The sequence below is a fragment of the Hydractinia symbiolongicarpus genome, chromosome 9 (genome assembly GCF_029227915.1).
Source record: "Hydractinia symbiolongicarpus strain clone_291-10 chromosome 9, HSymV2.1, whole genome shotgun sequence".
Lineage (NCBI taxonomy): Eukaryota > Metazoa > Cnidaria > Hydrozoa > Anthoathecata > Hydractiniidae > Hydractinia > Hydractinia symbiolongicarpus.
The window spans coordinates 25,521,398-25,538,029 of NC_079883.1; the positions used below are offsets into that span (position 1 = coordinate 25,521,398).

Genomic DNA, 16,632 nt, shown 5'->3' on the forward strand with positions numbered 1-16,632 from the left:
GGTCACAAGTTTGTAAAACACCCTCCATCGTTGAAATTCAATATTTTTGCGGAGAGAAGCGGAGGGCGCGTCAGCGCCCGGAGCGTAGCGGAGCCCATTTCCTCATTAAATAAGCCAAATATAAAAGAAAAAGTAAGCACGGTGGAGAGTATATAGGATTTCTATACGATTTCCGCGCCCCGTCCCCCTATACATCAAAAATATCAAAAATCGGTCGTTTTGGGGCCTAGTCTCCCAGCGATTTCATATGGTCATTCTTAAGTACGTTTTTCTAGTGAGCGAGACAACATGTTTTTAGCACGGCGATGGAGTTTTTGTTGTTTTTTAAATATGGTACCAAGCGTAAATGGTGCCGTTTCCAGTTTAGGTTAAATCTGCCTACACTTTTTAGCCACGTGATACATAAATCACTTTTACTAACATCACATGACATTTTCTCGGACACATAGCGCCTTAAACTCAATCTAAGCCATATCGCAACCAACGGAAGGGCTTGTTATGTTCAAGAAAGCGAAGAAAGAAAGGGTATGTAATGAACTCTTTCTTATTCTCACTCACACCTAAGGCTAGCTAGCATAAAACTACTCACTGAGCTGGAATAATAATAGAACTTAAATAGCTAGCTAGAGCTACTTGAATTGAAGAGCTAGCTAGCTAATAGCATAAAAAAGATAAAACAATATCATAATGGCTAGTATAAAACTAGCTAGCTACAAAGAAATAGATTTTCTGGCTATAGCTCTACACAGTGAGTGAGATAATACACTCAATCATAGTGCCGTGTTTAATTTTTAATCTTTAAGAGAAACTTTTTGCATTAAATATTGCGGGGGTTTTTTGCTTAGAGAAGCTAAAAACACGTTATAAACTGTATTTTTATTTTTAAATGTTACAAAATTTTCCACAAAGTATATAAAATTGTTTTAGCTGCGTAGGATAAGAACAGGTTGTTAACTGTCTGTTTGTTTGAACTGAAGTTAGGATAGGTTTTTAGAAATGGGTATTGTGCCGAAACGTATGTGCGAAACAGTATACCTGTACAAATCACTCAGCCCTGTGTTAACAACAAGCTGTTACCTGTGTTTCTATTTAACAGAAGTTTAAGCTAATCTTTTGTTTGAAATGGTATTAAATCTATATGGATGTGCAACATACCTGTACTAAGCACTCACCCTGGATTGAAATTCACTTTTTAAGTTTTGCCAGAAACATTTTGAAAAAATTCGCTAAGATGGGCACAACATATAAACTGTATTTTTGCAAAAAAGTTATTATTTAAAAAATATATTACACCTGAGACATCTTACTGTTATGTGTGCTTCACATAATTTATCATATATATACTGCATGTACTAAAGCGCTCCACGTGAATGTGTGGCACAGTTTACAAAACGTATAAATCGCGCCAGGTGTTATAGTTACTTGTGACTAAACCAGACATAATCAACGCCAGGTCCCCCTGCCTAGTTAGTAAAAAGGCTATGTGAGCATATATAAGATACACATGTAAAGTTTTTCATATATATATATATATATATTCATGCCCTGTTGGTCTAATGGCTATGACACTCATGCAAATGAGAGATCCAGGTTCAAATCCTGGACAGGGCTAGGAAAAACATAATTATCTTGCACCTACAACAATCAGGTAAAAGTATTGCCTTTTTCGTGGACTTCTCTGAATATTTCTATATCTTGACTTTTTAATGTTGTTGTCATTAACCAAGTTAACTTTTAATCTCAGATTTATGAAAAAATGATAGTTTTTTTGGCGTTATGACCGATTGTTTAAATACTTGTATTGGCACATAATTCTGCTAACATTATTCACTGTATATATTGACCCGATATAAATTTGAGACCTTTGTTTGAGCTATTGAATTTGAAATATTTGCAAATGAACTTATAAGTTTTTTTTACAACTAAACGGTCCGTTTAAACTTACCGTGTATTTTAGCCTTTAAAAAACTTATATTTTTTTTTAGCAGAAGAGCTTTATAAATAAAACAAGAAGCCCTGGGGGCTCTAAGAATTTCCACGCGCTACCAAATTATTTGATGAAAACCTGCTAATTCGTTGTGTTATTGTGCCAAACATTCGAAGGGGTTTGGTGCATGAACCTCTGAAGATAAAGCACACCAGTGACATTATATCTTACAACAAACGCAAACAAAACGAAACGTGTCATAGTAAACTCACATTTTAAAAGAAATTGCTAACAAAAAATACAGCCTATCATTCATGGTTGAAAGTCTTGCGATTGAAACGTTTATGGTCTTAAACGGCATTAGTTGACAAAAAATCAAAATTTTGATGTGACCATCATTTTCAGCATACTTTTTTTATTAACTGTGTCAATTTTTGTCGAAAATAAAGCAGTTTTAATTTTTAGATAAATTTTGACCTGAAATGACATTTAGGTGACAAAAAATCAAACTTTTGTACCATCAACATTTTCAGCATACTTTATTTGTTAACTGTGCCAAATTTTGTCGAAAACAAATACCAATTTTGGCCTGAAGCGTCAATACTGGACTTCCCAGTAGTTAAGGAGCTTGGGTACGAAGCTTACATCTGTGACAGACCAACGTGAAATCCCAGGGTCGATTTTTTCTCAAAAAATGCTCCGAAAGAAAAAAACGACGGTTTTAAAGAATTTCCTACGCCTTCGGGCGCGGAAATTCAATTATAAATGCAACCTTTATGTTTTTTTTAAACCTTCTCCCTAGTATTTATTTGGTTTTGTCATAAAAACTATGGTGAAAGAAACTGCCGTCCGGAACTAATACGGAATTGCAAACATTTTTCCAAAACAAAAATTTTTCGATTTAATTGGATATAATGGATCACGTGAAGTTTTTGAAACACAAACATTATTCGCTTTGATTGGACAAAATAGATCACGTGGTTTAGCGACCGAAATATACTTTTTCGGCGCCACTTTTTTTTTAAACCCTCTGGTATTTTACCGGAGCGTGTTGGTTTTGTTTGTCCGTGCCTTTCTTTGCCTACCCTTCCTATGCCTTTTCTGGTGCCTGCCTACTATGTCCTTGCCTGTGGCTCCCATGCCTTGCCTACCCCTGCCTTCCTGATTCCTCTTCCTATTTCCTTGCATGCCTTTGCCTTGGCAACCTCTCCGCAACACTTTCTATATTGATTTGTAAACAAAAGCTTGAATAATCAACAAAACCACCAGAAACTTTCTTATGCTCTCCACAGTAGATGTTTTAAAAAGAAATGACGAAATATTGCACCACTGAGAAACATGATCGAAAATAACGGTGGAGAGCGTCTGTGTATAAAACACAACGCAAACTGAAAAAAGTATTCTCATCGCTTCGCATATCAACTTGATAGGACAGTGTTCGCGAAAGACACTGCTTTTTAAGTGCATGTCGCTTACTTCTAAACTGCACGAAGCTTATAAATAACAGTTGTGGAACTTGAGTTTCATTGCATGATGATGTGGTGACTCAAGAATCCATTTTTTCTTACTGTTTTTCTTGGCTTGAAGGAATAAGTTATTCTTAAGCGACCGAGCCGTCACTTTTAAAAGTGCTATTCGGTAATGACTTATCTCCCAAAAGCCTCTTAACTTTTTCTTGTTTATATGAATTTCAGATTCATATATCCAGGGTGAAGTAAAAGGGTTTTTGGACGTCGTTTTGTTGACATATCAAAGGTTAGTTGTTTAATTCAACTGTTTATCTGTACTTGGTTTATTCTTAATTTCATTCTAGGCATTTTTATCAGTGCTCATCTCCTTTTTATTGTTTCCATGTATAATATACTTCAATGAAGCTATTTTAGTTGTGTTTAAAGGTGCCACAAATCTAAACTTCGCCTTCTTTATAAACGAAGCCATTCCCTAGACAGGTTTTGTTTGAGTTTTGAGGAAATTTTTGCAGAGTATTCTAATTTAAATTATACTGAGATAATGAATATTCTAATTTAAATTATACTGAGATAATGAAATACTATGGGGGGAGAACACAGTTCTTTCAAATAAACGTACAAAGAAAATTAATTAAGAGGATTTGATTTCTCCGTACTGGTTACGATTTTATCGTCAAAAAAATTGTTCGTCTGTAAATTAAAAATCAAATTAGGTGTACGATATCCTCAAGTACCAAGAATTTATTGTTTATTAGATCATGTGAAGGCACAGAACTGCAGACTTTCCATAAAACGGCTTTAAATATAATCTCTGAAAGACCGAAAACACCAGTAAATGGAAGAAAAATCTTTCCAAAATTTTTAAAACAGAATCAAATATTTGGTACTCGTCTGACACTTTGAAAAGCACTAAGAAATCACTGATATTAGATTTTTTACATTAGACAGTAGAATTTGAGGTAACTTTCAAAAGTATAGAATTCGTCCCTCCTAATTGCCTGTCATTAAGCAATTAAAAGAGGTACTGTATTTAGTTGTCCCTTGACCTTCACGATGCAGCAATAAAGGCTTGTTAACCATTTATCTCAAAGTTTGTTCTCAAAAATGAAGATTTTGGAAAAATTGCGAAAGTTTTTTCTGTAAAATCTCTTCCAGAAGTAGAATTCGCAAAATTTCGCGATTTTTTATTCTCGCGAAAATTAAAGCAAGATACCATGAATCTGCACATGCACAACATTTATTTTTAGTATTACAAAAAGTTGACAAAATTTTAAAGGACTTTCTAGACACGAAATTTCTTTCGTTGCGCTGGAAAGAAGGAAATGAAGTTTCTTTCTGTTTCCGCAGGAGGAAGTTTTGCATCTGCGAAGGAGATGTCTTCACGCATGCGCCGCAAAGACACGTTTAAAAAGGGCGTGCACGATTGGGTAGTAGTACTGCATGGATCGTGTAGATGTTCCATCACAGATATCTGCTTTTGGTTTCGCTCCCGGCTTTACTGTATCAGTTTCTTGTAAAAATTATAATGTAAAATATGAGTTGTCAAAGAACATAACGGTTAGAATTAACAGAATGCAAGCGTTCTCATGTGAAGTGAAATTGTAAATATAAAGCTGTGCGTGCTGTCAAATACCAACAGATGTACTAAATATCAACAAATACCAAAAACAGATGTTTTTATTTATTCTTTCCGAATAAGGAATAGGAAAGAATAGCGGATATGGTCTTTGAAATTAGTTCTTGCATCACAAATTTTCGATAAGCAGCCGTGTCTGTCACTATTGGCCCTTTTTTAGGGCTATGTCATAGTCACGCAGTTTTGCCAATGAACAGAAAAAGTTGGCGAGCAAAGTTAAATCGCGTAATTTAGACGTTCATGTAATACGAACGGTATGGATGACTTTTCAATGTTTACAAATGTTAAAAAAGTTAAAAAGTTAGAAAATTTTAACAACAGAAACAATAACCAAAGAAATTCATCCAAAGAAAGAAATATTCGCGTAAAATTAGTGAAATTTTTGAAAAAGAATTAGAAAAATATAGTGAAGATTTAATTCCAGTTCCTCTTGGATCTTTTTTTACCCAAAAAACCTTCAATCTTTCTTATTAATAATAATTTTACCCTGTGCGAGTCCTGCTTTTTTACTACCTACACAAAATTGCGCACATTGTTCTTAAAATGAAATTAAAACAACGTCACGCGAAAAGTGGCTAGCAAATTTAAATCCAATTGATCAAACCAATAATTTTACTAACTAGTTGTGATGTGTCCACTTCATTTTGTGCCGTTTTTAGAGGACAACAATTTATGGTGCTTGAATTGCATAAAGTTGATTCAAAGCTTACTTCCCACTCAAAACCCTGAGAACAAATATCTCTCTTTACCGTAAAAAAAAACGAGCATGATATCGATCGCCATTTTGAGTAAGCCGTAGGAAACATCAAAGTAATTTTGAAGCTACTACGTGATCAAATTTTTAGGTGAGTCGTCCACGTATTACTTCCTGAATATAAAGGAGATATAGCATTCAACATGTGTTAGACCTATGTACGTTCCCAAGCCTTGTGGAGATAATGATGTGCTATTCTCCATAAAGCACAAGTGTAGTAGCCTGTAGTAGAGCGTAGAAGAATGTATTTCTCTGTAGTAAAGCGTATTTCTCTGTAGTAGAGTGTAGTAGCCTGTAGTAGCTTGTAGTAGAGTGTAGTAGCTTGTAGTAGAGTGTAGTAGAGCGTATTTCTCTGTAGTAGAGCGTATTTCTCTGTAGTAAAGCGAATTTCTCTGTAGTAGAGTGTAGTAGCGTGTAGTAGAGCGTAGTAGAGCGTATTTCTCTGTAGTAGAGTGTAGTAGCGTGTAGTAGAGCGTAGTAGAGCGTATTTCTCTGTAGTAGAGTGTAGTAGCCTGTAGTAGCTTGTAGTAGAGTGTAGTAGCGTGTAGTAGAGCGTAGTAGAATGTATTTCTCTGTAGTAAAGCGTATTTCTCTGTAGTAGAGTGTAGTAGCCTGTAGTAGAGTGTAGTAGCGCGTAGTAGAGCGTAGTAGAATGTATTTCTCTGTAGTAAAGCGTATTTCTCTGTAGTAGAGTGTAGTAGCGTGTAGTAGAGCGTAGTAGCGTGTAGTAGAGCGTAGTAGAATGTATTTCTCTGTAGTAAAGCGTATTTCTCTGTAGTAGAGTGTAGTAGCCTGTAGTAGCTTGTAGTAGAGTGTAGTAGCGCGTAGTAGAGCGTAGTAGAATGTATTTCTCTGTAGTAAAGCGTATTTCTCTGTAGTAGAGTGTAGTAGCGTGTAGTAGAGCGTAGTTGTTTCTTTGTCTCTGATATTATGATGACCACTGGCGAATCGGCCATCATCCCTTGCATATCTACCAACTACAAGTGATGTACTGATAAGAATCTCTTTGTGCGAAGATGTCACGATAATTTTTCGTTTGTATATAGTGCGAGACCATTATGAACGCCTCTTTACTACAGAGAAATACACTCTACTACAGGCTACTACATTCTACTACAAGCTACTACACTCTACTACAAGCTACTACGCTCTACTACAGGCTACTACACTCTACTACAAAGAAATACGCTTTACTACAGAGAAATACATTCTACTACGCCCTACTACAGGCTACTACACTCTACTACAAGCTACCACACTCTACTACAAGCTAGTACGCTCTACTACAGAGAAATACGCTTTACTACAGAGAAATACATTCTACTACGCTCTACTACACGCTACTACGCTCTACTACACGCTACTACACTCTACTACAGAGAAATACGCTTTACTACAGAGAAATACATTCTACTACGCTCTACTACACGCTACTACACTCTACTACAAGCTACTACAGGCTACTTCACTCTACTACAGAGAAATACGCTCCACTACGCTCAACTACACGCTACTACACTCTACTACAGAGAAATTCGCTTTACTACAGAGAAATACGCTTTACTACAGAGAAATACGCTCTACTATTATTATTATTATTATTTAACGAATGTTTATACAGGATTTGCATGTCAGTATATAAAACACTGTTATAAATATGCGTCCTGAAAATAAAATGTTAAAAATATTAATATTCATTTAAAATGGTTATATACAATAGATAAAAAGTAAATATGTAATGTGAAGATTATGTATATTTGTACGGAATAAAATGAGAGACAAAAGGAGAGAAAGACTATATCGAGAAAAACAGGGAAACAAACTAAGAAACTGTCACAAAACGGTGCACTATATAGAGTCCTCAGTTGAAAAAGAATGTTAAACAAAACTCAAAAAGATTGTGTCAAAAGCTAAACCAGGCTGTATGGAAAACACACTCACAAATACACTTATCAAACAAAATGTGCTTGACACAAAGCTTTAAATTCCTCAAAAATTTCACATTGCCTAATTCCAATGGGTAAAGAGTTGAATAAACTCACACCCATTGAAAAGAAGCTTCCCTTTGCAAATTCTAATTTCACTTTAGGTATAAATAAAAGAAAACCGTTGTTTCTTGTTGTTCTTTGATGACTCTTCACAAAGTAGTCTTGAAAGTTATCACAGACATTACCATCCAAACATTTTTTAACAAACAGCACAGCTCGTTTTTCAATTTCTTTTCTGATCTCAGGAACATTTTGTTGAGTCAGAATTCTAGCACGATTGTCAATGGATTCGAGTCTCTTTATTTGAGTATCACTGAATTTGAGCTGAACGTTGCTGCAATAGGATAATCCTGGTAAAATAATAGCTGTGTAGATCTTTCTAACAGCATCCGCAGTAAGACCCATTTTGAGTGAACTTAACAAACGTAGCTTGTTCGAAGCTCTTTTGTAAATCGTGTTAAAGTTTTCGTTCATGTTCAAAGATGGATCCAAAACAGTACCAAGATACTTATAATGTGTAGTTGAAGATATTGGAACGTCATTGTAATATAAATTCATTTGTCGTGAATACATCGAGAGTCGTTTTTGAGTTCCAAATACCATTGACTCGGTCTTTCCTTTTCTGAGATTTATTACTAATTCGTTATCTTTGAGATATTCGGCTATCTTCTCGAGATCGTAATTGAACTTGTCTTCGATGTCTTGTAACCGTTTGCTCGCAAAATATAACACCGTGTCATCTGCAAACTCTATGACTTCAGAATATTTAACGCACTCTTCAAAGTCATTGAAATAAAGTAAAAACAAGATAGGTCCTAAGATGGATCCTTGTGGTACACCACAGACAATACTTTTCTCTTCGGATGCTACGTTGTTTACTACGCAATACTGCTTTCTATTGAAGAGGTAGTCTGAGAACCAATTCAAAGCAATTCCTTTAATACCATAAGAACATAATTTTGACAGTAAAAATCCATGACTAAGAGTGTCAAATGCTTTTGACAAGTCAACAAAAATTGCACCAACTAGATTGCCACTGTCTACTTCTTTCCTGATGTTGTCCGTTAATAACGTAGTCGCCATCTCCGTTGATCGTTTTCGACGGTACCCAAATTGATTTCGAGAAAGTAAGTTATTTGATTCTAGATAATCAATTAATTGGTGATGAACAGCACGTTCTAGAATCTTGGAAACTATAGGAAGAACTGAGATAGGTCGATAGTTTGTTTCTTCAGATGAATTTCCTCCCTTAAAAAGTGGCGTAACTTTTGCGATTTTCCAGTCCGACGGTATTGTACTGGTACGCAGCGACAGGTTTATAATGAATGCTAATGGTTGAGAAAGGAGTGTAGCAGCATCTTTCAAAACACCCGGTGGTATGTCATCTGCACCGGTGGCTTTCTTTCTCTTCAAAGATTTTAATTCTTTTTCGACAAACACTTTCGTGACGTAATGAAAATGAAAGAGTTTATCAGTCCTGGTCGAAATTATTGGAGTATATCTCCATATAAGGTTTCGTAATGAAAAAGCGACGTCCTTCAATTTTCTAGCGCAATCTGAAAAGTATCGACAAAATTTGTTAGCGTAAAGAAGTTTCTCAGCTGCATCCGGCTGATCACTATTTGTTGGAGATGATGACTTTCCTGCAGGAAATATGCTTTTGATTGTTTTCCAAAACTTACGAGGATTATGCCGGTTTTCCACTAACAAGTTTTTCTGATAACCATTTCTTGCAACTCGAATTTTGTTGTTACAAAGATTTTTTAATTGTCTGTACAAACACCAATCTGACGCTTTCTTCGTTTTTCGTGCCTTTCTCAAGAGTTTATCTCGATTGTTCATATGTTTCTTAATTTCAGCACTCAACCACGGACAGGAACGTCCTTTTACCATTTTGGTTATAACGGGAGCGTGCTTGTCGATTATAGCATGTACTGTTGTTTTAAAATATTCCCAGGAACTTTCCACGGAACTCATTTCATACATAGGTTGCCAATCATGATTATTTATGTCTGTGTTCAATTTTTCAGGGTCATATTTGTTGTAATTTCGACATCGTGTGGTGCGCGATTTAAACTTTTGATGGTTAACTTTTCTTACGCAACCAATACAATCGTGATCACTCAGACTCAGAGCTAGAACGTCCGTGTGGGAGATCGTCGAACTTTTGTTAGTAAATATCACATCAATTAATGTTTCAGTGTCTTGCGTTATTCTCGTGGGCTTTTTTACGAGCTGTACAAATGATTGCAATTTGAATATATCTTTGATTTCACGATGATCACCTTGTTTCAAATAATTCACATTAACATCGCCCATAATGATTGTTTCTAGTGTTAATTTATTAACAGCTATTAACATTTCTCTTAAAATTTCGTTAAAACGAGAATTCAGATATAGAGATGAGTCAGGGGGTCTATACATACAGCATATAAGAAAACTTTTTGCGTTTTTCGGAAAAAATTTCGAGCCAGATACATTCAATGTCATTCACCTCTAGATCTTCCCTCCTTTTCCATGTCAATTGTTCCGATATATAAGTGGCCACACCTCCACCTTTCCCAATTTCTCTACAACGTGAAATGAAGTTGTACCCCGGTATTGTGTATAAATCGTTGTTATCAAACCCACTCTGTGCTTCGATGTGAGTTTCAGATAATGTCAAAATGTCTATACGATTTTCATAAGATAATAATGCAGTAAGATTTGCCATGTTATGAAAAATTCCTCTGATATTTTGGTGTAAGAACTTTATACCTTTCATGTTTGTAAACGATTTTATCTGTTCATATTGCGGTCCTGGACAACTGTCGACATCTCCGCAAGCCAGTAATAACAAACAAATCAAACTTCTTTTTCTGTATCGAGCTATGGACTTCGATCTAACTGCAAACAGTGACGAATAAACGAATGTTTCTTCTTGTTCTTTACACAAACCAGTAATAGTGATACTGATCCCATCTGGTTGACAAAAGCAACTTTTTCTGATGCAAAAACATGTATAAATAAAAATGAACAACAGGAGCAAGCAAAACACGTCCGCACGCCTTGCCGCCATTATGTGTTTTTTGCGCAGGTTACCATTGGCCTAGTCCGTACAGTCTCAATGCGCTACAACGTCCCAAGTCGTTTTCATTGGCGCCGTTGCTTTACAACACTCTTAACTACGTGCACACTCTACTACAAGCTACTACACGCTACTACACTCTACTACAGAGAAATACGCTTTACTACAGAGAAATACATTCTACTACGCTCTACTACACGCTACTACACTCTACTACAAGCTACTACAGGCTACTACACTCTACTACAGAGAAATACGCTTTACTACAGAGAAATACATTCTACTACGCTCTACTACACGCTACTACGCTCTACTACACGCTACTACACTCTACTACAGGGAAATTCGCTTTACTACAGAGAAATACGCTCTACTACAGAGAAATACGCTCTACTACAGAGAAATACGCTCTACTACACTCTACTACAAGCTACTACACTCTACTACATGCTACTACAGGCTACTACACTCTACTACAGAGAAATACGCTTTACTACAGAGAAATACATTCTACTACGCTCTACTACACGCTACTACGCTCTACTACACGCTACTACACTCTACTACAGGGAAATTCGCTTTACTACAGAGAAATACGCTCTACTACAGAGAAATACATTCTACTACGCTCTACTACACGCTACTACATTCTACTACAAGCTACTACAGGCTACTACACTCTACTACAGAGAAATACGCTTTACTACAGAGAAATACATTCTACTACGCTCTACTACACGCTACTACGCTCTACTACACGCTACTACACTCTACTACAGAGAAATACGCTTTACTACAGAGAAATACATTCTACTACGCTCTACTACACGCTACTACACTCTACTACAGGCTACTACAGGCTACTACACTCTACTACAGAGAAATACGCTTTACTACAGAGAAATACATTCTACTACGCTCTACTACACGCTACTACGCTCTACTACACGCTACTACACTCTACTACAGAGAAATACGCTTTACTACAGAGAAATACATTCTACTACGCTCTACTACACGCTACTACACTCTACTACAAGCTACTACACGCTACTACACTCTACTACAGAGAAATACGCTCTACTACGCTCTACTACACGCTACTACACTCTAGTACAGAGAAATTCGCTTTACTACAGAGAAATACGCTCTACTACAGAGAAATACGCTCTACTACACTCTACTACAAGCTACTACACGCTACTACACTCTACTACAGAGAAATACGCTTTACTACAGAGAAATACATTCTACTACGCTCTACTACACGCTACTACACTCTACTACAGGCTACTACAGGCTACTACACTCTACTACAGAGAAAAACGCTTTACTACAGAGAAATACATTCTACTACGCTTTACTACACGCTACTACGCTCTACTACACGCTACTACACTCTACTACAGAGAAATACGCTTTACTACAGAGAAATACATTCTACTACGCTCTACTACACGCTACTACACTCTACTACAGGCTACTACAGGCTACTACACTCTACTACAGAGAAATACGCTTTACTACAGAGAAATACATTCTACTACGCTCTACTACACGCTACTACGCTCTACTACACGCTACTACACTCTAATACAGAGAAATACGCTTTACTACAAAGAAATACATTCTACTACGCTCTACTACGCGCTACTACACTCTACTACAAGCTACTACAGGCTACTACACTCTACTACAGAGAAATACGCTTTACTACAGAGAAATACATTCTACTACGCTCTGCTACAGGCTACTACACTCTACTACAGGCTACTACAGGCTACTACACTCTACTACAGAGAAATACGCTTTACTACAGAGAAATACATTCTACTACGCTCTACTACACGCTACTACACTCTACTACAAGCTACTACAGGCTACTACACTCTACTACAGAGAAATACGCTCTACTACGCTCTACTACACGCTACTACTACACTCTACTACAGAGAAATTCGCTTTACTACAGAGAAATACGCTCTACTACAGAGAAATACGCTCTACTACACTCTACTACAAGCTACTACACTCTACTACATGCTACTACAGGCTACTACACTCTACTACAGAGAAATACGCTTTACTACAGAGAAATACATTCTACTACGCTCTACTACAGGCTACTACACTCTACTACAGGCTACTACAGGCTACTACACTCTACTACAGAGAAATACGCTTTACTACAGAGAAATACATTCTACTACGCTCTACTACACGCTACTACACTCTACAACAAGCTACTACAGGCTACTACACTCTACTACAGAGAAATACGCTCTACTACGCTCTACTACACGCTACTACACTCTACTACAGAGAAATTCGCTTTACTACAGAGAAATACGCTCTACTACAGAGAGATACGCTCTACTACACTCTACTACAAGCTACTACACTCTACTACAAGCTACTACAGGCTACTACACTCTACTACAGAGAAATACGCTCTACTACGCTCTACTACACGCTACTACACTCTACTACAGAGAAATTCGCTTTACTACAGAGAAATACGCTCTACTACAGAGAAATACGCTCTACTACGCTCTACTACACGCTACTACACTCTAGTACAGAGAAATTCGCTTTACTACAGAGAAATACGCTCTACTACAGAGAAATACGCTCTACTACACTCTACTACAAGCTACTACACGCTACTACACTCTACTACAGAGAAATACGCTTTACTACAGAGAAATACATTCTACTACGCTCTACTACAGGCTACTACACTCTACTACAGGCTACTACAGGCTACTACACTCTACTACAGAGAAATACGCTTTACTACAGAGAAATACATTCTACTACGCTCTACTACACGCTACTACACTCTACTACAAGCTACTACAGGCTACTACACTCTACTACAGAGAAATACGCTCTACTACGCTCTACTACACGCTACTACACTCTACTACAGAGAAATTCGCTTTACTACAGAGAAATACGCTCTACTACAGAGAAATACGCTCTACTACACTCTACTACAAGCTACTACACTCTACTACAAGCTACTACAGGCTACTACACTCTACTACAGAGAAATACGCTTTACTACAGAGAAATACATTCTACTACTCTCTACTACAGGCTACTACACTCTACTACAGGCTACTACAGGCTACTACACTCTACTACAGAGAAATACGCTTTACTACAGAGAAATACATTCTACTACGCTCTACTACACGCTACTACACTCTACTACAAGCTACTACAGGCTACTACACTCTACTACAGAGAAATACGCTCTACTACGCTCTACTACACGCTACTACACTCTACTACAGAGAAATTCGCTTTACTACAGAGAAATACGCTCTACTACAGAGAAATACGCTCTACTACACTCTACTACAAGCTACTACACTCTACTACAAGCTACTACAGGCTACTACACTCTACTACAGAGAAATACGCTTTACTACAGAGAAATACATTCTACTACGCTCTACTATAGGCTACTACACTTGTGCTTTATGGAGAATAGCACATCATTATCTCCACAAGGCTTGGGAACGTACATAGGTCTAACACATGTTGAATGCTATATCTCCTTTATATTCAGGAAGTAATACGTGGACGACTTACCAATTTTTAACAGGGAAATCAAGTAGTATCTTTTCGTACATATATATTTTCAACCGGTTTAGACGGGATATTCGCAGCCCTGACTGGCTAAAACGCGGTATAACTGAACCGTATTAGCAACCAAAATAAATGTAAACAAATAACATTGCTGCAAAAACGTTAAAACGCAGCTACATATATACAGACTTAAAAATCAAGGTACTAAATCCAAATCACAAATCGAATTTGTGTGACTCTTCTTTCGAATGTTCTTTATTTGTCTATCTATGTCGAGAAATATTGCCTTTCGTCAACGCATTCACCTCTATACTTCTCGGGTAATATTTCTCGGTATAGATAGACAAAACAGTTGTACACGGTCGACGTTCGACATCTTGAATACCCGTTATCTCAAACTTTCCCTTTCTCGAATTTTTTTCCAGTACCCTTCAGTCATTGCAATCTTTTGTAGGCAAAATTACAGTCTATACTCAAACTTTGTTATCTAGAACTTTCGTTTTGTCGAACTATTTTCCCGGTCCCCTCAGCGCGGCTCTTTCATAAATGGCGCCCCTTGAGCGCAGCGCGCACGTCAAAATCGGATTAAATCCGAAATAAGTTTGTATGAAAAATATGGCGCAGCAGAAGTGACTGAAGTGTGGCGAGGTTAAATTTCTAGTTTCTGCAAAACCTTTTTGCGAAACAATTACTTTTTTGTTCAATACACCTTTCCCAAATTTTCTTTGATGTACCGCTATTATTTCTAAAGTTTTTTAAATAAATTTATTTAGATAAAGTTTTATTTAGATAAAGTCTTACTAAGATTCTTGAGCGTTACCCTTTTTAGTATGTACGGATTCTTGAGGCATAATTTTAATCTAGCTTGTCATATTAGCTCCTTCAATTCTTTGTGTCGATATTTTTTCGCATTTTTTTGTTTTTGCCTACACCCTTTTTTATTATGTAGCTACCCATCTTTCTAATTTCCTTTTCCCTCCATAAGTGACACAGTTTTACCACGTTATTTTAAGTTTTATAGAAATTTTAGAATTGTATTATTTGGCGATTAGTTCAGCTTTGTTGCTGTAGTGATGATTGACATTTTGCTTCATCGAAATTTTAAAAATGGCGGATGTAGCACAAATGTGATTTACATTTGTGCTACATCCGCCATTTTTAAATTTTTAAAATTTCGCAGGGTGAAAACAAACCTAGTTCGTAGGGGGAAGAATGCAAAAAAATGTGGAAATGGTAGAATAATTAGCCAGCTAACGAAAGGTAACCACAATAAAGATCTGTCTGGAAATGTTGCTTAGCTATCTAGATTTTGCTCTAAAAAATTATCTTTGCTCAAACTTCCTAACTTGTTCTTAAAACTCCACAATGTGTCTAGCTCTGCACTCTCTTCACCTAAAATACGGAAACTTTTCACCTCCAAAAAAATTGTTATGACGTCAAACCAAATCGCCGAATTGTATTATATATTAAAAAATTTGTATTTTTAATTTATAGTAAGAAGAACCATATTTTTTTATAGAACCCGATTTGATGCTAAATAAATAAAATAAATAAATTCTCATCTGGAACTAGATCAGACAAGCAACCTGTTACAACAGATTTTTTAATTTTGTCCTATAATTGAACTCTGCTTAAAACTGAGGCTTATTACTACAAGTAAAAAAATAAGAAGATTTTGACTGTATTATTAATACTACCAAAATAGCATTTTCACATGTCGGATTAAGTTAAAAATTTATAGCTACAGACACGCCAACTTAATTAATGATGTTGAATATGATAATAATAATAATAATAATAATAATAATAATAATAAATATTTAAAGTGGCTAGCCCAGAAAATCACAAAAACCTATAGTTAGTGGACTGTTTTCACTGGGGGCCACTAGAACAAAAAAGAAACAAAAAATGATAAACCTTAGACTGCCTCAGCTCAATCAAACATAGTAACATTTATAATCTGTGAAAATTGAAAAGAAAAAGAATAAAAAACAAAAATTAAAAGTTAAAAAGTGATCTCCATTAGAATTTGCCAAATACATTCGAGATGGAAGTCTTAAACGAAAGCAGACTTCCATCACAGGTCACTTGGTCTGGAAGATTATTCCACACTTTTGCAGCTCTAAATGGGAAGGCTTTTTTGCCAAATTCCGTGTTGACCAAGGGAAGTGTGAACCTGTTTTTTGAAGCT

The 16,632-nt window shown here is 36.3% G+C and overlaps 2 protein-coding genes across 2 annotated transcripts in view; one reads left to right on the top strand and one right to left on the bottom strand.

Annotated features, from left to right (window-relative positions):
- The window catches only part of LOC130656593 (pinin-like), a 69,514-nt gene that overhangs the window by 39,411 nt on the left and 13,471 nt on the right, over window positions 1-16,632 (top strand). The window lies entirely within an intron of this gene.
- On the bottom strand, window positions 5,490-10,832 carry LOC130657868 (uncharacterized). Its single transcript, XM_057460860.1, has 6 exons — window positions 10,201-10,832; window positions 8,024-10,139; window positions 7,745-7,921; window positions 5,898-5,900; window positions 5,637-5,757; window positions 5,490-5,545 (listed from the first exon to the last, which is right to left on the bottom strand). Exons 1-6 carry the CDS (start codon window positions 10,830-10,832, stop codon window positions 5,490-5,492), a joined length of 3,105 nt encoding a protein of 1,034 aa, XP_057316843.1.

Bases quoted from the DNA above. Each gene is read 5' to 3' on its own strand.
- LOC130657868 (XM_057460860.1), bottom strand. From the start codon at position 10,832: ATGGCGGCAAGGCGTGCGGACGTGTTTTGCTTGCTCCTGTTGTTCATT. The intron at 10,140-10,200 runs GTATGTATAGAC...CGAAATTTTAAG, and splicing joins AAAAAGTTTTCTTATATGCT to AGAAATGTTAATAGCTGTTA. The intron at 7,922-8,023 runs GTTCCTGAGATC...TACTTTGTGAAG, and splicing joins GAATTCTGACTCAACAAAAT to AGTCATCAAAGAACAACAAG.